General features: G+C 40.6%; 1 protein-coding gene and 1 non-coding gene across 7 annotated transcripts in view; one reads left to right on the top strand and one right to left on the bottom strand.

Annotated features, from left to right (window-relative positions):
- The window catches only part of LOC133514209 (RNA binding protein fox-1 homolog 3-like), a 485,672-nt gene that overhangs the window by 341,019 nt on the left and 120,880 nt on the right, over window positions 1-23,773 (top strand). The window contains exon 1 of one of the 6 annotated variants that reach the window (XM_061845707.1): window positions 11,788-12,117. The exons of the other annotated variants lie outside the window; for them this stretch is intronic. Coding sequence (XP_061701691.1) covers window positions 11,992-12,117 — 126 coding nt within the window. The 5' untranslated portion in view covers window positions 11,788-11,991. Of the gene's footprint in view, window positions 1-11,787; window positions 12,118-23,773 lie in introns of those variants that run through there. 6 annotated transcript variants of the gene reach the window in all.
- trnai-gau (transfer RNA isoleucine (anticodon GAU)) lies at window positions 22,735-22,807 on the bottom strand. The gene has a single exon. It is a non-coding gene; the product is annotated as a tRNA-Ile (tRNA).

The raw sequence follows: 23,773 nt of genomic DNA, 5'->3' as shown, positions 1-23,773 counted from the left end.
TAAAGTTTGATGACATCTTCCAAAGCTTTCTCTCTGGCACTGTACCGTTCAGGCTCCTTCCGATGGAGAATATTTTAAGCCTTCCTAAAGTTTGAAGAATCAGTGAAAAATCGAGCTTTATGATTGATAGTCAATACAGGAGGGATTACTACAGTTATCGTTGACCAGTATAACGCTGACAGTAGTTGGGGTCGCTTGGGTTATCGCTGACAAAGTCTAAACACTTGGTGTCATGCGGAGTGAAAAAGCATTAATCCTAACACAAACAACAAAGTCGAACCCCAATCACGGGCAACACTGATCCTTTCCATGGTGAAGAACTGAAATAATGGAGATAAGGTCTTGTGCCAATAAACCAAACAATCGTTCATTGTGTTTTTGAAATTGGTGTTCCACCAGTTTGTGTGGGTCATCACAACATCATCAGTAATGTTCAAGTTGTATCTCGAAAATTGTCATGATGATCACCAGCAACATTAGAGATGAAGCTAAAACCAGTGATTATTATTTGATTTTTTTAATTGCTCAGACACCGGTGTGTATGTGTTGTTGTAACGCAATCTGTCACGTTTGAGTCGGAGGCCAAAAACAGCAATGCCGATCATCTCTTGGTTGGCATTCGCGGAACATAATACCGCGAAGGACTTGTTACCCAGATAAACGCAAGTGGTCATTGAACATTTTTTAATTGGTCACAAAACTGCGTGTGCGTGTGTGTAAGTGCGTGTGTATACTGGAAACGCAATCAGCGAAGTTCAAGTCATGTGCCAATAACAGCGATGACAGTTATTGCCAGATCACCATGGCAATCACCAGGAATGACAAACATGAAGAATTTGAATTTTTGTTGTTGTTGTTTAAAGGAGGAATCCAGTGGTTTGCATGAACAGTGTATCCAATAGGTTATGTAATATGTACCCCATTTTGACAATGTGATGTTAAATCCTCTCTCATTTAACAGTGTTTTGAGAAGATTTTTATCAACAATAACGAATTTTCAGGGGCGCTGACATATTCGCGAGTCACGTGATCTACATGGAGGGATTACTAGCAAGATCTGATGACATCATAGCTGGTATTGATAGAGCGTTCTGGAATGTTCTGTCAAGGCCAATAAGGTTCTGGCTCTGCCTGACGTGGAAATATGTAAAGCCTATATAATGTCACTGTCACAAGGCTAAGGATGGCGGGTAGGTTGGGAATGACATTTATATATGAATTGAAAGTACTTATATATGAATTGAAAGTCCGTGTTATCACATTAATGAAGTTGAAGAATACCAAATCAGTGCTCATCTTAACGGGTCTTGTCAGTCCATATCCAAATCTGAAGCAAGACCAAGATGTTAAATTAATAATGTGGTCTCAAGACAAGTCTCAACACCAGTCTTGAATGTTACAACACTATGCTCCCGCTGATGTGAAGGTAATTTACCCCCACAAGGTAGGAACAACCAGCAGTGAACTTGGGCTTGATGCCAAGATAGAATCTACTGCTGACATCATCACTTGTTTGTACTATTGGAGTGTAATGGAACATTCTGTTAGGTGCCATAACGTCTGACAAGGATGCTTGCCATGGATGGATGAATGGATGACTGGATGGATGAATTAATGTATGGATAGCTTATTTTTTCATAAAGGTAATTCACTCTTCCAGTGGTCCACACAAGCAATTGGCTGGCAACTAGTTCAGGGTGTACCCCGCCCCCTGCTCGATGATAGCTGGGATAGGCTCTAGCACTCCCACGACCTTTGTGAGGATAAGCAGCTCAGAATATGAATGGATGAAAAAAAAAATCATAATTCCAGTGTAGTCTGAACCTGTTAGCGACTTTGGTAAAATGCTAACCATGTTGAGTCAACTAAACTCGAGCTTGGCGAGGTTAATGCTAACAGTGCTAGCTTGACTTGGCCGTGCACTGATGCTTGAGCATCACGCTGTAAGCATTTGAAAACATCCTAACACACTAGCGGCCTGGCGGTGTTGAGCGATGGCCACGGCTGAGATGCTGATCGCAGCAGTGGTCGCATTAGTCGGCCATAAAAGGAGTCGCTATTGCGGGACGGGGGCGGGATCAAACATATGAGAATGAATGACGCCACATAAAAGCCACGCTCTGTTTCCAAAGCCATTAGCGGTGGGGCGAGAGACACTGACATATACTGAAAAAGAGAGACATTGAGGCGAGGAATGGATACCGGCTTGTGCTCGCACTTCCTGCCTGTGTTGTCCATTTAATCAACATTTTTAATCAATGGAGCAGACGATGAGGGAGCTCGCCCACCTCCTTTTGGCAAGAGCAGATGAATGCACCTCGAACCACGCCACCGCCATTTTGTGTACACATTGTTTATGATCTCAACTTCAGACGCACTCTCCCGCTCATCACAAAATGAAGTCCACCGGATGCTGAAATGAGCAAATAGTTATACTTGTGATTAATTGGTTCAGTTACCAAACTTTTAACTCTATTTATTTGTTTATTAAATTAATTTTCTATATTTGAATGAGATGAAATACAATTACTTATGCTTTCCAGCCCCCTCAAAACTACGTTTTTTTAAATCACTGTATTTTACAAAAACAGAATGAATTATGAAAAAACACAATGTTAATGCTTGAAAAATAAAATTGTTTTAAAAGATGTAATTACCGTACATAACGCAGTATTTGTGTGTTGCCTGTGTACCTTTAAGGGGTGTGGACTAGTGAGTTGGGTTGCATGAGTTGGGGCCTACAACAGTTCTTTGAGAGTGTTGTTTTGTCATCTTGCATTTATGTGTTTGACATTTTGTTTTAACAACAACTGGCTACTGCACTGCATCATGGGATTGAGACTGTAAGCTCCTTGTGCATTAAAAACCTGATTTACAAAAGGATTTCACTCGCAAAAACGGGACCCATACCAGGCATGCACAGGATTAGGTCTGCCAAACACAATAAATTGTTGCATGATTTATTTTGTACATTTTGAAAAGAGTTCATGCAAATGCATTAATGTATCAGGCACAATGAAATTTATCAAACATTATACAAATTATTACTGCTGATTTTGCATTATTTATTAGTGCATCTGAAAGTCAGGAGTGAATCAGCACAGAATGTGGTGAGAGGAAGCAGGGAGAACCTTTCCAGTTATGCAAATATTTTATAAATGCCAGAAAGAAAAAACAAAACAACACCGACATATCATCTATTCAGGTATGCAATTTTCAAGTTTTTGAAAAAAACTAAAGGGCTGAAATGGAGCCAGCCAGAAGAAGGAGCGATGGATGCAATGTCAACTTTTACAAAGCTCAGCATCAACACTGCGTTTTTCTGAATTTGGGTCATTTCAGCACACTGTGACAATTGAAAGTGCATCCAATTTCTATGTGTTCTTGACATGGTATGTGAAACAGATTGAACAGTTCCCTAATATTACCGCAACATTATTATTTTATTTTTTTTAACCGTCAGTCATGTTTGGCGTCCACAAGCACCTCCAGTTCCATCATTTAAAACTTAATTTTTCGCATGTGGCGCTCATCAAAGAATGTTCCTTCCTGAAAACCATCAGTACAACCTTAAGCTCAAAACCCTTAAATATATAGTAATCAACTATTTTTAAACCTATGCCCGCGATCTGTCAGCGTGAACATGCAATTTTGCACCCACTTATTGGGATTTTCTGAAATGAGGACAAAATGCTTGTAATGTGTTCTATTGTCGTAAGACAGTAATATTACAAGCAGTGCTGTTTTAGGGGTTGTATTGTTAAATTGAGGGTCTAAATATGTACACGGTTTGCTTTCCTTTTTGCTTTCATGATGGTAACCCCTTTCCACCCCTTTCCCGTGGTGCCCACCGTGCTGCCTCCTTATTCTGCCCGTGAGCTCAAAGTGAAGAAAGAAAGAAAGTGAAGCTTTAATTATTATTCCTTCAGACAAACATCCCCAGTGCCTCACGTCGTCCTCAGGGTCATGGTCCCCCATCCTGCAATGTATCAAGCTACATTTAAAAAGCCCTACCCCCCTCACTCACGTCCTCACGCATGTGTAGCTTAGTTCTCTGCAAGAAATACGACATAAGCTTTAATTAGGGGTCCACCGTGACATCTCATCAGTGGACCTTTAACGAGAACGTAACCTCCCCTTTTCAAACGTAGCCTCTCAACCCGCTACACCCCACCCCTGGGCATCCTAGTGCCCCCTCTTGGCACCGCTGAAATGCTAGATAATGAGCAGGCTTGTCAGATGGGGGGGAGTGCAACTTTAATGTCACAACTCCGCTAGACCGCCATCTTCTTCTACTTCTCCCCGACACCGACGTCTGGGGATTCCTTGGAAAACTTTGGAAAAATCAAAGCCCCTCCCCTCGGAAACTCACCGACACATTTTCATCTAAAAGACAACATGTTGAAAAACATCTTAAAAGGAGACATGTAAATTTTACTTTTTAATGTCTTGCATTTAATTTTTTTGTCTACAGTGCCTGCCAGATCATTGATTGTGGAATTAAACCTTTGTGTATAAATCTTTAATAAGCTAATTCTGAAATTTTGACTCATCCTAAAAATGGTAACTAAATAAATGTTTTCATAATTGAATGCATAAAAGTGAAGACAGACATTTATGCTAACTTGGTTTTATATGGGTAAATGTCTCCCTTGCAGAAACAGCCAGTCCTATTTTCAAAAAGTTATGAAGCTAAAATTTGGTGCGTTCATAGGAAAGAAAAACAAGCAATATTGATGGCCTGTAGAAGTAACATTGTTTTAAGCATTTTATCATAGTCAAGACAAAAGTGCATAATGTATAGACAACCGATAAAATAATTTCAGTTACACAATTTACACGTGTTGCCCTTCGAAGTCTTTGGATACATGGGCAAAAATGATACTAACTACTTATTAAACCCATGACACGCCTCTATTTATACCATTATTACGGGAAAAACGCGCGTTACTTCTGACACTTTCACAAACTCATTAATATTGATATCTCAGAAATAACTTATTTTTTGTTTTCTACATTTTTGTATTTTTGTTTATTATACATTTATTTTTATGAAAGCAAAATGGCTGCCTCATCCTGGAATTTCAGATCCCTTTGATGTATTGCAACAACATAATAAGGCACTCTATTAGCATTAATGGTGAAGACAGCTTGAGGGACAAAGAAGGAACATCTGCAAGAAGAAACTCTGAAGACAGTAAGACACATTTGTGTTGTTTTGTTATGGAAAAAGAATATCAAGCCATAAGAGAAAAATCTTGTAATAGTATGATAAAAAATGTAATCGATCAAATTAGCATGAGTTAACAATAATACCACAATTTCAAAACCATTTTCTTTGTTTTGTGGTTCAAAATGTTTGCAGTTGTCAGTATGACAGTGAAGTTGTACACCACAAACTACAACTGCAATGATAAACATTGAGTTAGGAATAGAAAGATAGCAGTTGTATTGTTTTGGAAAGGCATAAGGTTTGATTGCATCGTGTATTGGATCTCATTATGTTGTGTACCTAGTACCTAACTAAGTGGTTCGTAAATGTATCTTATCGCATCTTTGCACCATAAACGAACAAGTCAATAAGAAACAAGAAAATTAAACAACATTAACTACTGACTTCAATACTTTAGAGGGTGAAAACAAATAAATAAATGCATTTAAACTGCTGAACTTTGTTGTTTTTGTGTTATTGTGCTCAGCCATTCTTAGTGATTATTATTTATGGCAGTCGAATTTAAGAGTAGTCTCTTTAGGCTCTTTCATAGAGGCGCGTCTTTATTAAAAATAAATTGCTTGGTATGGATTTCACATCTATGTAACGCAATGCGTGAGTTTAGACATTGAAGACAAAAGCTGCCATACCAATTAGGATACAAAGGCATGGTGCATGTTTTATCTGTGATCTTTCCAGCGTGGTTTCAGAACCCAAAAGGAGTCGATGAAGTGTTGTCACTTACGGTGATAAGGACCATATCGATCGTTGACTGGGATTGTTCCGCCAATGTTAAGGTCACTTGGATTATTGCTGACAATATTTTAACACTTCCTGGCACAGGAATTGCAAAAACTGTCATCGCGACACAATCAGCAAAACTGTAGCACCCCAATGAAGCGATGCCAGTCATCGTTGACCAGTAAAACGCTGACAGTAGTCGGGGTCGCTTGGGTTATCGCTGACAAAGTCTAAACATTCGCTATCACGCGGAGTGAAAAAGCATTCATCGTAACGCAAACAACAAAGTCGAACCCCAATTACAGCAAGGCTGATCCTTTCCATGGCGAAGAACTGAATTAATGGAGATAAGGTCTTGTGCCAATAAACCAAACAATCGTTTGGTTTGCACCAGTTTGTGTGGGTCATCACAACATCATCAGTAATGTTCAAGTTGTATCTCGAAAAATTGTCATGATGATCACCAGCAACATTAGAGATGAAGCTAAAACCAGTGGTTATTATTTGATTTTTTTAATTGCTGAGACACCGGTGTGTATGTGTTGTTGTAACGCAATCTGTCACGTTTGAGTCGGAGGCCAAAAACAGCAATGCCGATCATCCCATGGTTGGCAATCTCGGACCATAATATCGCGAAGGACTTGTTGTCCCGATAAACACAAGTGGTTATTGAACATTTTTGAAATGGTCACGAAACTGCGTTTGCATGTGTGCGTGTGTATTCAGGAAATGCAATCAGCAAAGTTGAAGTCATGTGCCAATAACAGCGATGACAATTATTGCCAGATCACCATGGCAATCACCAGGAATGACAAACATGAAGAATTTGAATTTTTGTTGTTTAACTACCAATACATGTGCATGTGTGAAAGTCATGTGTGTGTGTCATTGTAACACATTTGGGGATGTTTAAATCGGACCCAAAAAGCAGCGATGCCCCTTATTACAGGGTTATCATGCCAATCACAAGTGCTGTATTAAATATGAGGACTTGCTGTGCTGATGAACCTAGCGGTCGTTAATTGTTCTTTAATTGACAACGTTTTGTGCGTGTGTTGTTACCACGGATTCAGCGACGTGTAAGTCATACGCCAATAACGATGATGCGGATCATCGGTATATTACCGTGGCGCTCACCGGAGGACTTGTTGTGCTGATAAGCCCAGCAGTCGTTGATCGTATTTTTAAATTGGCGATGCTTCAGTGTGTGTGTGTGCGTGTGTGTGTGTGATGGCTTTGATTTCACATGACAAAAAGAGAGCGGAGAAAAAAAAGCCAGCTTGGAGAACATGCCGGCAGCCCTCTTTGAAGCGGGCGATCTCGCTGTGCTCATTTGAATTATTAACTGCACCGACAAGACGCAAAAGAGCGGGAAAAAGGCGGCGAGGTGGCGAGACGGTAGCGATGGGATTGGGGAGAACATGGCTGCCAGAGGAGAGAGAATGCAATGTGGTGAATCTTCTGATGGCAAACACGCCTCTGATTTACTCACCAAAATGTGTATTTTGTTTGTATGTGTGTTTTAAAGACATTTTTAAAGAAAAAAATGGAGAATTAAAAAAAATCTGATCAACAGTGAAAAATTACTGAGGAAAAAACTTTCATTTTACAAAAAGAATCAATTTTAGTAGGTAAAATGTGAATTTTTACCACCAAAAGTTCCACATTTTCACAAAAAGGCGAAATTATATAAGCAAAAGATCCATTAATATGACAAAAAGGCTACAGCATATGTGTCTGAGAGACAACAGAATTTCCAGGATTTCTATTTTTTCTTTTATTTTCAAGGAATTCAATTCTATATTACAAAATCTGGTTTTATGAAGTGTAACTGCTATATGTACTGCGGCATTTACATGTTGGACGTCGTGGCCGAGTGAGTGACATCCAGAGTCGGAGTCGCTCCTTATGTTTTCATTTTGTACTTGTGTGTTTGTGTACAGTACTGTTGAGTTCATGGGCGAAAGTGCTCCGAGAACCGCTTCCAATGCGACACCATCGTAATTCCTTAATTTGCTCAATTAATTTTTTTCACTTGAAGGTTGCACTGCCGCACTTGTAACCGAGCGGACAAGAATATCCTAGTTTAATGAAGCACGTGCTGCTTCACCGAGTCATTTTCATTGCTATTATCTTCTTCGTTGACCTCCTCTTTTGGGGGGGGGGGTCCTTGAAGGCCGAGCGGCCCCACTGAGTGCGCACTCCCATGCCACGTTTTACTGGCAACAACATTTTTACGACTTATTGATCTCATGTTTATGACACACAAAAAGCGTTGCCTTGGTTACGCTTGGCAGCCACGTGCTTGCCGCGGGAGGGGTCATCTTCAGCAGTCGCGTCAGATCTTTGTTTCATCCAATGTCAAGCCACAAATATAAACATGTAGACCCCCAAAGTCCAAATGGTCCGACATTAAAATGCACATCCAGCTTCGATACTCCACCACCCCAACACCCTTTCAGATTATTTTTATATATTGTAATGTTTTGTACTTGTTTTATTATTTTTGTTTGGGGGGGTGAATGAAATAACAACTAAATCAAACTGCAGGAGTTTGATCCTTGAAGGACTCCTGGAAGTCACAACAATGAGCCTAAAATGCTTGTTTCAAAGGAAATGGCACATTTTCCTGAGACTTTTGGGTTATGATCTCTTGAGACTTTGCTCATGACAGGTACAACAAATTTCATGTTACTAAATTGAACTAGCTTTGAGTGCTGAGTTTTCAAAACTTTCAAAGAAACCCTTGAAATTGTCAAAATGATTATAAAATATTTGATCCGAAGCAAAATGGAAGACTTCCTGTCTCGTCAGTTATGTCTTTTTGAGACTTTTTTTGTGTCTGCTCATGATAGCCATACCAAATTTCATAACACTGTACTTTCAAAACGTTCAAAGAAGCCCTCTAAATGAATAAAATGGCTGCCCCAAACCAAAATTCTAACTTCTTCTTTGATTTTCTGCTAAGATTTTTTGTCTGACAACTCAAAAGAGGTATGCCGCCCAAATTTCATTTTGACAAGGGGAAATGGATTTGGGGCCTGAATTTTCAAAGCATTCAAATAAACATTAAAGAAATGCTCAAAATGGCCATAAAATGGCCACTTCAAACCAAAATGGCAGGCAGTTCTCAGGCATGGCTCCTTTGAGTCATCATTTTGGTGTCTACTCATGACTGATGTCGATCGGATTCCATGTTGCCAAGTAAAGTTGACTCTGGGGGCATAATTTTTTAACAATTCTTGTTTGGCGTAGATGGAAACGTTCAATGTTCTTCAATAACACCAGTAAGAATTACTTGTGAACCCAAAAGACATGGCCGGACAATGTTTTTTATTATTATTTTTTTTAGTTATTCTTTGGCATGTTTAACACAATTATTGTCTGCCTTGGATCACAATGACTGCACTTATACATTTGTGCGGGCATCATATTTTATTTGACTCCATCCTGATCCTTGCTTCCATCTCCCAGCACTTCCTGTCGGCGGAGAACGCACGGTCCAGTTAAAGCGAGCCGTGGTCGTAATCAAGTCCAAGTTGTCACCCGATTGCAATGTTGGAGGTCATAAAAGTGTGATGGAAGCGCATGTCTTTGTGCATTCTCTTTGTCAGCGTGCCGCCTTTAAAGCGCTATCAAACGGAATGAATGAGGAAAGAGACACACTCAAAGGAAACTGCCGGTGGGTTTTGGCGATGGCGCGCGCGCTGCTCAACAGAAATGCAGGTGGAATTTTTTATGTTTTTGCAATGACTCGCTGGTGGTATATGTGTGGCCTATTGGCCACTGATTAGCACGTTCATTAAACTAACTGCCATTAAATAGATTATCCATTGTTGTGAAGTGCTTTGATACAGACGCTTCTAATTTCACTGAGCTCTCCATCTTTTGCTGTTTTAAAATGGGGAATTTTAAACAGAATTTGCCTTTTTTATAATCCAGTTCAAGGCTGATAAGTGGGCTCGTCTGAAAACTTGTAAACTAATTAACCACAAAAAAGTCATTGGAAATAAATTCCCCAAAAGTCTGAATTTTGCAAAATAAAAGTGAAATTTTACTAGAATGAAGGCAGCATTTGACCAGAGAAAATATGACAATTTGTTGTAATTTAAAATTATTTCAGGAAAATATTGATATCCAGAAAGTCATAATTACCTAATATTAACATATTGTAAGAGAACACAATTTCGAAAAAAAAAATCCCAATTTACAGGAAATTTTACTGAAGGACAAGAAATGAAAAGAAAAAAAGTCTAAATTTAGCAAGCCTTAAAAACCAAAATTTCATAGGAGTCAGAGTTTTACGAAATAAATACCAACATTTTATATGAAAAAGGACAGACAAAAACAGGAATTTCAAAGTTTACTAAAAAGTCAAATAATAATTCATTTTACAGGAACAAAGTTGTACTTTTGTGAGGAAAATGTAGTCAAAATAAGAAAACCTCGCAACTTTCTGAGAGCATCTAATCTAATCTGCAGTCACACATTCCAGGGGAAAGAATTTTAATTGTACATTAAGGGATGGATGTAACAAAAAGTTAAAAGAACACATTTTTATAAGAAAAACAGAATTTTAAATGTATTACTTGTCATAATTTTTGATCGTCATTGTAGGATTCCCACAAAAAGGAAGATGTTAAATTAATTTTGCAACACAAAAACAATCTACATTTGTCGAGGGGAAAAAAAAGTGATCCAAAGAATCAATGAGACAAAAGCTTGTATTGGTGTTACAAAGAAAGCCCTCCTCTTAAAAATTGTACTCCCCCCCAAAAAAAAAAAAAAAAAATACAATAAATGTACAGATAAATGTAAACTTAATAACTATCAGTATCACTATCCGAAATGAGTTTCCTCCACAGGGTGTCCGGGCTCTCCCTTAGAGACAGGGTGAGAAGCTCGGTCATCCGGGAGGGACTCAGTGTCGAGCCGCTACTCCTCCGCATTGAGAGGAGCCAGATGAGGTGGCTGAGGCATCTTATTCAGATGCCTCATGGTCGCTTCCCTGGTGAGGTATTCCGGGCATGTCCAACCGGAAAGAAAGCCCGAGGACGACCCAGGACACGCTCGAGAGACTACGTCTCTCGGCTGGCTTGGGAACGCCTCGGGATCCCTCTGGAAGAGCTGAAAGAAGTGGCTGGGGAAAGGAAAGTCTGGGTATCTCTGCTGAAGCTACTTCCCCCGCGACCCTACCTGGAAGAGAGGTAGATAATGGATGGATGGATGCATAACTATCACTTGACAAATTCATTGAAAAACAGCGTTCTTTACTATTAACATTTTTTTTCTCAACACTTCATTTAAAAATGCACTACTAGCAGTAATAATGTCCCTTGTGCATTTTCAAAGTATCACAAATTGTCAAGCACGTTTCCATACTGTACAGCTCTCAGTAGCATTTGAATGCCGTCCATAGAGGGCAGCTGTGGCATTATGCTTACATTTTCACGCATATGTTATGAGCAGCAGCGGAATAACTGCTGATAGCATCCAATGAGAGGTGTGTATTTTGGGGGTGCTGTCGGTGTTGGGGTTATCGGGGGTGGGGGGAAGGGCTGCAATTAAAAAGCAGCGTGTGGCGTCTCGCGAGCAGCTCATGCCTTGGATCAGCTGTTCTAATGTCATTCCCATTCCCCGACCGTTTGATGTTGGAATCCACCAGGGACTTCATCAGTAAGACCACCCCCCACCCCTTACAACCCCCTCCCCACAAATGAGCCAACCCCCTGTCGGCACGGCAACCCCTCCTCCTCGGCCAGAGCCTCCCCTTCTGTGTCTCGATGCTTTTGTTGCCTTTTATCGCACTCAAAGTAAACAGAGTCGCGGCACGGAATAGAGCGAGCGAGCCAGCTAGAGAAGACACAGTGAGTAAGAGAGCAAGCGAGAGATCGGGCGATAAAGGCGGAACGTAAGTGCACATTGTCGTCCTGCTCCGCTAGACGCACAAAAGCCAGGCTAGGGAAATTGAAAAAGGCGAGAAGCAAGTGATCTGAGGACACAGAGCGAGAACGAGAGCCAAAGGATCTCCTGTGTAAATGCGCAAAGCATCCCGTTACCCCACGCTGAGCTCCATGGCCAACTCCGGCTGTCTGCTGCTCTCCGGCTCCGGGATGCTACCACACTCACTTCAGTGTCCCCCCGCCTTCCTCTACCTGCCAGAGGTAAGAATTCTTCCTCCTATTCCCTCTAGGATTCCCTTACCCTTCCTTTTGGAGCCAGTCTCTGGTTTTGTCCCGTCCAATCTTTAACTGCGTAGCGGGACAGCAAGAATCATTACATCAGATCTATCACATAAGTCATCCTGACAGGAGACTTTTCCCCAACTTGCCCGGAGTGAGGTTGAGATGTTTTTGCATTACCTCACATGACACACCTCCTCCAAGGGATTTACAAGCGGGGATCCCGTCACCTGTGCTAAATTACAAGTGGACACCCCACCAGTGATAAAACTCTTTAGGCTCTCGCTTTGATACCGTCGGCGCCGCAAGGCGAAATTCTTTATATCTCATGTTAGGACTTCACAAACTGACAAATATAGACATTTGACTTCATCCCCCTGCTTTGGGTCTAAATTTCCAGTCTTTTTTTTTAATTTTGTAAGAAGGCGATTCCCAAAGGTGGCGTAATGTGGAGTTTTGGTGCATTACAAAGATAACATGCGTTGCTCCTTTGTCATTTGGGATTCTTGTCATCTTTCCATACTTTCACCTTTCTGAATGTCCTGCCTAATCTTTTTTGTTTTGTGTGACAACTATATTCCCAAAGGCGGCATAGCAGGGAGTTTTGTATGCTTTGATTCATTGGCTTGAGGAGAGGGTGTGTTTTGGGTTTTCAGCTTTAGTTTTGAATTTCCCACATTATTTTTTCGTTTTGTGCAACTGAGATGTTCCTCAAAGTGTCATAAAGAGATGTTTGCGGCGTTTAATTTCTGGGTTTTGTGTGTATGCTCCGGCGTTGTCATTTTTCATTGTGCTCCTGCGACTCCTCCTCCTCCTCCTCAACCATGCAGTTATATACCTTTCGCCCTCCTTAATTTCCTACCCAATCTTTCAGTTTTGTGTTACCAGGAGATTCAAAAAGGTGGCACAACGAGGAGTTTGCTTTGATTGGTTGCCTTGTAGTCCTTGTGCATTGCGGATTCATCATTCATAATCGTTTTGCTCCTCCTTCTCCTTGTCGTCCACATTTGTTCCGCTTATTCTTTTAGGGTTGTGCAATGAGAAGAGAAGTTTGGTGTGTTCCATTGGTTACATTGTTGGTAGCTGTGAAGGTGGCGATGTACAGTATGTGTTGCTGGTACATCGTTTGGAATTCTCCACTTTAACCCCTTTTTTAGTTACCTGCCTAATCTTTTAGTTTTGTGTGACCAGGAGATTCCCAAAGATGGTATAATGAGGAGTTCTGTTTGTTGGCAGGTCTGTATGCGTCATTGTTTCCTAATTTTGGAGTTCTCCTCCTTCTTCCACTGGTTCGGGCTTCGGAATTTCGTAGTAATTATTAGTATTTTATGCAACCTGGAGACTCGGAAAGGTGCCATATAAGGGAGTCTGATGCATTTCATTTGCTGGTATGTTGACATGTGCGTTCCTGCGTCATCATTTGTAATAGTCAACCTCCAACTCCTCCTCCTCCAGGTTTCCCACCAAAACATTTAGTTGTGCGTCGGCGGGATTACTGAAGCTGGCATCACAGGGAGTTTAGGGGATTTGATTTTCTGCCATAAAGACGTGTTGTTGATTTCTCAGTTGGAATTCCTGGCCGTTTTTCTCGATTCCGTACTTAATTTTTGAGTATTGCATAACATGGTGATTCTCAAAGGTAACATAACATAATGGGAAGTTTGTTGCATTTGATTCATTGGCTCGGAGTGTTGTTACTTCTTCTTCATTTGGAATTCTCCTCCTCCTTCCCAACGGTAGTATAATGGGGAATTTGCTGTCTTTGATTTGTTGTCTTGTAAACATTTTTCCTCCTGCTTTGGTTCATAGTTTCCCATCGTATTTTCTGGTTTTCCATAACACTGCGATTCCCAAAGGTGGCAGATTAGGAGTTTGGTTGATTTATTGGATTGTTGACATTATGCATTTCTGTTTCAACATTTGCAATTTGTCCTCTCAATCTCCTCATTCCAAACCTTCCACTTTGTCAATTCTCTAATTAATCTCTTGGCTTTGAGTGACTTGAAGATACCAAAATTGATATGATGAAGAGTTTGCCGCTTTTGATTGGAGCCCTGTGGATAGTGTGCATTGCTACTTCCTCATTTTGAAAGTCTCCTTCTCTCCCTCTGTTCTGGCCCCATCTACTTTCTTAATTTCCCACCTAATCTTTTAGTTTTTTATAACCATGAGATTTCCATCGATGGATAACGGGAAGTTTGATTTGTTTGAGTCATTGCCTTATAGAGATGAAAGTGTTTTCCCTCTCACTTCATTTCTCAATTTCCCTGCCTAATCTTTTTGTTTTGTGTAATCTGGAGAGTCCCAAAAGTAGCATAACGAGCATGGAGTTTCGTGCTTTTGATCAGTGTGTAATTCTGCAGCAGCTTTCATTCTTAATTTTGGACCTAAACTTTCAGTTTTACTTAACTTGTTAATTGCCAGAAATTATATAATGGGGAGTTTGTTTGAATCATAATTTTGATTTCTCCAACTGTTATTCCACTATTTCGAGATTCTGGTTCATTCTGGTTCCTAATTTCTCACCTAATCTTTTAGTTTCATAGAACTGGGAGACTCCCAAAAGTGTTGTCACAGGGTGTTTTGTGTGTTTGACTAAACTAAACCCCTCGTTTGACCAATCAAGGAGTTTGGTGCCCTGGAATTGTTGCCTTATTGTCTGGTTGTGTTGCTACTTCGTTATTTGTGATTATCCTCCTCCGTGTACCCCACGACCTTCCTCAATATCCATCCAATGTTTTATTTATTTATTTTTTGCAGGAGGTTCCCAAAAGTGGCATAACAGGGAGCTGTCCCTGCCCACCACACCCTATCTTCATTTTCTCCATTGATGAAATTTAGCTACAGGGCTGTGAAAAAGTATTCGCCAATTCCTATTTTCAGGCTTTTTGTTTTGTTTTTATTTTTGGCATATCTCTCACACACAAACGTTTCAAATCATCAAACGAATTTTCACATCACTCAGAGATAACCCAAGAAAATACAAAATGTAGTTTTCAAATGACAATACAATTTATTAATGCACGCACACAATCCAAACCTTTCTGATCCTCTGTGAAAATGTAATTGCCTAATAAGGGGTTGTGCCGTCCTGGGCAGCAATAACTGAAATCAAGTGTTTGCGGTAATAGGTGATGAGTCTTTCACATTTCACAATTGACAGTCAACTCCTGGGAAGATTTACCACTGTTTACAGTTTTCTCCATTTGTGGATAATGATTCTTACAGTGGTTCACTGGAGACCCAAAGCTTTGTAAAAGGCTTTGTAACCTCTTTTAGACTGATAGATTTCAATCACTTTTTTTCTGATTTCCTCTTTAATTTCTTTGGATCGTGGCATGATGTGCTGGTTCTTAAGCTCTTGTAGCCTTCTTCATGTTCTCTGACAGATTCTATTTAAGTGATTTCTTGATTCAACAAGTATGGTGATAATCAGGTTAGGGTGTGGGTTATGAAATTCATTCACCTTTCCCAAATTTGTGGTTAGTCAAGTGACTTTGACAAAGAGGAGGGGGGGGAGCAATTACCTTTTCATAGAGGGTCAGAAAATGTTTATAATTTGTTTTGTGCCTTAATTGAATTGTCATTTGAAAACTACATTTTGTATTTACTTGTGTTGTCTCTGGGTGATATTAAAATTGGTTTGATGATTTGAAACCTTTGTGTGGGATGGATATGCAAAAGAAAAAATTATATCAGGAGGGGGCATGTACTTTTTCATGGCACTCTAAAAGCAGCATCAAATGTGCAAACCAAAAAAATTCTTTGACATCATCATTCCCTGTTCACCTTCCTTCTTTTTCCTTTTAAAAGAAATAAAGCTCCAACTTCCAATGCGTCATCTTCTTTAGCGGCGCCTCTCTTTTTTTTTTTCCTAGCGGAGAATCCTTGCTGCACCACAAAACGGGAAACGACCCTATGAGTCACACTCGGCGTTCCCCAACCGCTCCCCACCCTCACCGCTTTTCATTCCTGGGATGCCGTCTGCTGTGCAAACCCCACCGCCTCCTCTCTCCCTCCAACCCCCACCCTACTGCCCTCCCTCCCTCACTCGATGTAATGGCGTGAATCCATGGAGAATGTACAGTAACAAGGGGGGGGGGTTCTGTCATTATCTAGCCTGGCTGCGTCACAGTTTGTTTTCATTCCAAATGCGTCCTTGTGTGAAGTAGGCCTATTTACTGTATATGTCTTACTGTTTCTATTAGTGTAAATGTGGTGGCCGGACTGGGTTAATCGCATGATCTTTGATGTTCTTTGTAGCTGGCTTTGTGCAAGATGCCAACATAGAAGGAGAAGACAACAATTTTGTGTCTTCGAAGGCAGCTCATGCTGCTCATGCAGCTTTATTTGTTTAAGGGCCATAAAATGTTTCAGACGACTCCTCAAGGTGGCATTTTCCTAGGTTTCTCTCTGTGATTCTGTTTTTTACGAAAGGCTCCAACCCTGAATTTTGGGATGGTATTTTTTTGGCTTTGGAGGTAGTATCAGAAACACAGTAATAAAGGAATGCGTTGGTAGGGGTATGAAGTTTAACACCCAAAACACAAATCTCTGCCTAATTGTCCCCCTCTGAAAAAGCAGTGTCGCTAGGTTCTGTGTAAAAGGTATTCACAGAGAATGGAGGGACAATTACTAACACTGCCTAGTAGTTTGCATTACCAATTGGGAGTCACTTTTCTGTGTGAAAGCTACCAAACCAAAGGAATGCTGAAGTCGTCCTTTGTGCGTGAAAGGGTACAGTAACATTACACCTTGCAGTGTTCTGTGTGAAAGGGACCAACCCTTCTGTGTTGGGGGGCGGGCACAATTTTCTGGCTAACACTGCTTGGTATGTTCACACTGTCACTCTAAGGCACCTTATTCCCGGCGTTTGCGAGATTGATTTTCTGTCTGAACGGTACCAACGTTATGGAAGGTTGAAGTTGTTTGTGGTGTGTAAACTTTTCTGCCTTGGTTGGTTTCTATATGAAAGGCACAAGTAAACACATATTGGTCTACCCCTCTCAAGTTACCATTTTTCAGGACACTATGTGAAAGAGCAAGAGAGAGAGAAAGAGGAAGAGAGAGAGAGAGATTTTGTAAAAATGGTGAGTCAGAATGTTTGTAAGTGTACTGCCTGCCTGTACCTTTCACACAGTCATCATTTTATTCATCATACCAGTCACTGATCTGTTGACCTGTGATCTCGTTGATGTGTGAAACTATATTGTAATATTCCACCTCAGTGGGTTCACTGTGAAAGGCAATTTCGCACACACTGGGTGAAAGAGGCTCCAGACATGTTTTTGACATGTGCAGCTTTCCCACGTCATGGTTTGTTACCAGTTTGCTGTGGAGTATAACAGATTACAGAAGTTACAGATGTTACGGATTCTGGAGTGGTAAGCTTCTTCCGGAATTCTGCACGTTGGGTATGTTTTTTGTGAGCTGACCGGTAACAAAAAGGACAGCATGGGAATTTTGCAGCTGGGAGTTCGATGCTGTCTGTGAGTCGTGTAGCATTTTCTGTTTGGCAGGCGTGGGGCTGACATATGGTGACACTCATATAACTCACGAAAATGTTGGTGGGAAATTGAGGGTTTACTTCTACCTTGAAGGAACTATTGTTAATGTTTATCTCAATTGTAATCCATAACATCCAGAATCATTACTGTCTAGAATTGGTAACTAGAGGAATCCGTAAAGTGCTCACCCTAGCAAAAAAATATGCCGCCATAAAAAAAACCACAATCTTACCTAAAACCATTATCTCCATTATTTAATGACGGTAACATCCAGAATGTGGAACACCTCCAATCTAAACATGGCCCACCAAACATCAAGAGTAGATGATGCAAAACATTCCTTGCTAAACATTAAGTGCCGTGACAAACCATGATATGGAAATGTGACATTATCAATTGGATGTCAAAGATGTGAAACTGTTCAGTCTACAGCCTAAAGTGTTTATAATCCATAACAATCATAAACCGTAATGAACACTCCACGACACACAAATTTGATGTCATTCTATGCAAGTCGAGGGCATGGAAATGTTCAATCTGTATCCTATACTAACAGTATGCATCTGTAAATATCTAACGTGACCTACCAAACATCTGGTGAAAAACACAAACTGTTACATCTCGGCTTTATCCATAGTTTGTTGTTCGTATTACCTGTAATGTGTATTTTCTCATAAACCACAACACATGCCCCAACAGGCATCTTTTGCCCTCACAGATCGTAATTGGCTCTGCCAAAGATCTGGTGATGTCGTCCTGCACAAGTTGAAGACTTCCATCTGCATCGTGCATCCAGAGTTTCCAAACCGTAAAAGACGTAATCTAGAACACTCCCACCAAATATTTAGTGCCTGAACAAATCATGACATGGAAATGTGATGCCATACAGTGGAAATCCATAATATAAAACTGTTTGATGTGTGGCACGGTGCATCAGCTGGTAAAGAGTTAGCCTCACAGTTCTGAGGTCCCGGGTTCAATCCCGGACCCGCCTATGTGGAGTTTGCATGCTCTCCCAGTGCCTGCGTGGGTTTCTTCCGGGCACTCCGACTTCTTCCCACATCCAAAAAAGATGCAACATTAATTGGACACTCTAAATTGCCCCTAGGTGTGATTGTGAGTGTGGCTGTTGTCTGTGTCTATGTGCCCTGCAATTGGCTGGCAACCAGTTTAGGGTGTACCCCGCCTCATTTCCGTTGACAGCTGGGATAGGCTCCAGCACTCCCTACGACCCTCGTGATGATAAGCGGCGAAGAAAATGGACGGATGGATGTTTGATGTGTAACATGTGTTACGTCTTTAAGTTGTATGATCCCCTATGCACCCTGCTAAACATCCATTGGTGTTACAAATCATGATGCAGAAATATGTTGTCATCCTGCACACGCTGAGGATGTGAAACCGTTGTGCTTGTAGTCTCTAACCGTAACGTCTGTAATCTGCAACATCCGTTAACAAACCATGACATGGAAATACATTATCCTGCCCAAATGCGCACATGAACAAGAACATGAAATTGTTCTTTCTGTAGCCTAAATTTGTAACATCCAAAATCAAAAATGTCCGTCACCAGTAACACAACCTGCCAAACATCCATATCGTCGGTTTGCCTTCTTTCTATTTATCTATCTATTCAGAATTTGCATCGCTGCATCTATTGATTGAGTTCTGACCACGATCACACTTTCCCCAGGAGAAGAGGGTGACTTCAGATACCAAAGGAGGAAGGGTTGCCGGTCTTGTGAGGGCGTGGTAACGCTAATCACAGCATCCTTTCTTTCCTGGGGGGTAATTACAGCAGCCCAAGCTAGGTTACTGACAGCAGTAAATGGCCACGGCATCCGGGGGGAGGCCTAATGGGTTTTTGTCGTTACGCAGGCTCTCGTTAGTGTCGCCCGGCCGAGCTGGAGATGAGTTTGAGGAATGAGCCCGAGCCTTGCTGGCCCCTCAAATGGGACTGGCTGCCCCCCATCCCCACCCTCTCACCAGACCCCTGGGAAAAGGGTTAACGCATTGCAGTTGATTCTGTTTCAATCTACCGCCAGAGAGTCCAATTCTCGGCCGAGACGTGGCACACTTTACTTATTGAACAAAAGGCCCACGTGTCAAATAAAGGCGCACCGCACCGCCGCCACCCTAACCACTATACACAACCCACCCCCTGCTCCCTGCGCAAGTCCCCGCTCACTACTCTCACTTCTGAAAATACCGATAAAGCAGCGCAGAGACGTCACTTAAGCAAGCAACAAACATTCTGCATTCCAATTAGGTGTATTCTTAATAGAGCCTTTTAGAATCTCTCTATACAAGCATGCTAAGGTGGTTAATAGCATTAGCTTCAACCATGACCATCGGTCAAATTCTCACAGGAGATAGAGACAGACTATACATTCGATGCTTTCGACACACTTCTCATAATTCCAGCAATTATCTTTGAAAAGCTCCATTGCTCCAGCTGAGATGCTGTTTAAAATCGTTACCTTCTCGCCAACAATGATGGAGCAGTGTTTAGCGCGAATGAAAAACCATTTATAACATTCAAGCTGTAAGAATTGGTTCAAATTTTAAGCCTTAGAAGCTTAGAAAGCAGCCAACAAAAACTAACTGTTGGAATGAGGTGAATTCCTAAATGTACACTAAGATTACCTAAAAAACCTTTATCGTAACCATGTGTCAAATTTCTACATCCAACTATTGTAGAGAAATAATATCCCTTTAGAGAAGTTTGACACACTGCTCAGAATTGTACAACTAATCTTTGAAAACATGACCTGCTCTGTTGCACTAGCTGACATGCTAACAAGTGTTAGCAGTGAAAATAGTTTTCTTCAGTTTAGCATCCTCTAGCAAAACTGTAGGAATGTTTTGTGCACATAAAATAACATTTGTACTTTTTTAACTGTTGTTTCGCTAGCTAACATGGTAACAGTTGCTGACAGTAAAAAAAAAAAAATCCCTTGTTTTCAGCATCATTTAAAAAAAAGCAGTAAAACACGAGTAAAAGTACAACACATTATGAAGCCAATTACCAAAATATAGATCAACTTTAAAGCTAAGATACCAGCTAGTACACACTTCTGCATTAAGATTGATTGCATTCCTCTCGAAAGAGCTTTAAATAAGAGATTTACCAATTATTCTTATACCCAAGAGTATCTTTGAGTGAGACACAATTTTAAAATAAAAACAAACATTTAAAACTAACCTGATAACTGTTTTTAGAAGTGAATCTGCTCCCCTTCTATTGTCCGTCATTTGACAAAAGCAAATAAATCCAAATTAAAAAGTAAATTCTGAGCATAGCTGTTGAACGAGCACGATGAATTCAATTTTAAAAGATATTGTTGTCCAAAAAGATACAAAACGGGCAACACTTAACTGTTACTACCACCGAAAAATGATTTCATCCTGTTTGACCAAAGCAAACAAAAGGCCATTTTTAGTAGAGCTTTAAAAGAATCTTCCTTACTTGAAGCATCACAGTGGCGCAACTGATTGGACTGTTGGCCTCGCAATTCTTAGGACTATAGTTCAAATCCTGGCCCTGCCTGTGTGTAGTTTGTATGTTCCCCACGTGCCTGCGTGGGTTTTCTCTGGGCTCTCCGGTTAACTCCCACATCCCAAAAACATGCATTCGTTGGAAACTCTAAAATGCTTTAAAGTGCGATTGTGAGAGTGACTGTTGTTTGTCTTGATGTGCCTTGCAATTGGTTGGCAATCAGTTCAGGGTGTACCCCAACTCCTGGCCGCTGTCAGTTGGGATTGGCTCCAGCACTCCCGTGATCCTTGTGAGAATAAGTGACTCAGATAATGGATGGATGGATGGATGGAGGGATGGATGGATGGAAGGATGCTTTACTTGAGCCTAAATGTCTGAAAACATGGATAAGCTTTTCGAACATTTTTTTCACACATTTTATCCCCCTTGAAAACCTTGTATCAAGTATTTAGACCAGGTTGACTAAGTTTGTGCTCTTAAACAGCTGATTCACGGCAGCGGTGCAACAAAGGCAACGGTGTGCCTGATTGAAATGTTTTCTCGCTTGTCGCCGTCCCGGAGGGAGAATTGTAAATCACAGCTCAGTCGTTTGGATTTTGAAATTTCATTTGGTATGTGAGCGAGCGGGCGAGCAAGCGAGTGAGCGGAGTTCCTTTTTTTCTATTTTTGTTCCCGAAGGCTACCCGCCACCTCTGCAGCCGCCACCACCGTCTTACCCCACTAGATCTTTACAAATTGAACAGAATTACATTAGTTGCCTGTGCACGACCATGCCACAAACACATTTGTATTTGTGTGTGTAGGTGGTGGATGTTAAAATTACAAAAGCAAAAGACACTCACTTCACCTTCAGTTTCGGAAATGTGCTACAAGTAATTTAATAAAGGGCAAATTACCAAGCGGTTCATAATATGTAGATAAAAAAAAGTAAAATCTGATTCTCATTTAATGATTTATATTAAAATAATAATAATTGGCATAATGCCAAACTATTTTTTTTACTTTTTTTTACAACATTCAAATTTTCAAAAAAATCATGATACATATTTGTTAAACTTCACAAAACATTGTGAATAAAAAGTGTTACTTTAAATACTAAAAAGTGTTATTAAGTGTTAGTCTTTTATAAATTTCTAATGTATTTGCCAGTATGGCGGCACGGTGGATCAACGAGAAAGCGTTGGCCTTACAGTTCTGAGGTCCCGGGTTTAATCTCGGCCCTGCCTGTGTGGAGTGCATGTTCTCCCAGTGACTTCGTGGGTTCTCTCCGGGCACTCTGGTTTCCTCCCACGTCCCAAAAACATGCGACATTAGTTGGACACTCTAAATTGCCTCTAGGTGTGTTTGTGAGTGCGGCTGTTTGTCTCTATGTGCCCTGTGATTGACTGGCCACCATTTCAGAGTGTACCCTGCCTCCTGCCCGTTGACAGCCGGGATAATAACCCTGAAACTTTTAATTTAAATCATTCATTCTTTCTTTCGGCTTGTCCCTTTCGGGGTCGCCACAGCGTGTCATCTCAGATGAACGCACATATGTTTGGCACAATTTTTACGCCGGATGCCCTTCCTGACGCAACCCTTCTCAGGGAGTGGAGGCCCCAGTGGGATACGAACCCACAACCCCTGGTTTATCAAACCAGTGCTCTAACCACTGAGCTATGGGGCCTCAAACTTTTAATTTAAATAATTGTGATAATGTAACATTCACATTTGATGACAGTTTTTATTAAGAAAAATTATAATAATTCTTCATTCAACCATTTTGTAAAGTTCAACAGATGAAACATCATAGCTTGTAACAATACAATTTATTTAGGATTTTAATTTTAAAAAAGGAGTGACAAATCTTCATTAAACCTGTTTTAACATTAAAACCAAAGTGTGATCTCCTGAAATAAGAACATATTTTTCACAATGAAATACATTGACAATTTTAATTGAAAGAAATTTCATATCGAAAATAGCTGCAACATTCAACTAAAATAGGTGATGTATCTTGGAACATTCACAACTTGAAAAAAAAATTGGCTAACCGTGGATAATGTTTTTCACATTAAAAAAATATTTTTAATAAAGCTTTATCTTGTAAGTAGTAGAAAAATATCGTGTGACATTCAGCTTTGTCTACAATGTAAATAAAAACATGGAAATATTTATATTAAAACATTTACACTAAAAAGTATGATAATTTTTTTATTTTATTTTATATTTTTAGTACACAAAAAAGAGTGTGCTTGTAACCTACAGATAAGGGCCTTGTTTCATTTTCTTATTATAATAAGCAGCGGAAAAATTTGCGCTGGGCCACATTTGGGATACAACTGATGTAAACGTAAGGCTGCTCACTTTACAATCCGTCCACGTTGCGACTCAACTCGGCGCATCGATGCATGTATATCTCCATTTACCCGATAATGCTAAACATCTCCATAGTGCGCTAGCCCCTGGAGCGCTGCACCAACTGCCTGGTATCGCCTCAATTAGCATGCGACGCGCTAATACACTTCCACTCGTGCAAATGTCCTCACCTCCGTCTTTAATGACTTTTTCCTCCACTTGGCCCAGGTTTTAATTAGCATGCCTGCTAAACTGGTGCACGCCAGGCGGCAATTAGCGGCAAATGCCTCACTGT

Source organism: Syngnathoides biaculeatus, chromosome 16 (assembly GCF_019802595.1).
Source record: "Syngnathoides biaculeatus isolate LvHL_M chromosome 16, ASM1980259v1, whole genome shotgun sequence".
In the NCBI taxonomy this organism is placed as follows: domain Eukaryota; kingdom Metazoa; phylum Chordata; class Actinopteri; order Syngnathiformes; family Syngnathidae; genus Syngnathoides; species Syngnathoides biaculeatus.
Note: the sequence above shows the minus strand (reverse complement) of the source record. Positions and strands in the feature narration are given on the sequence as shown.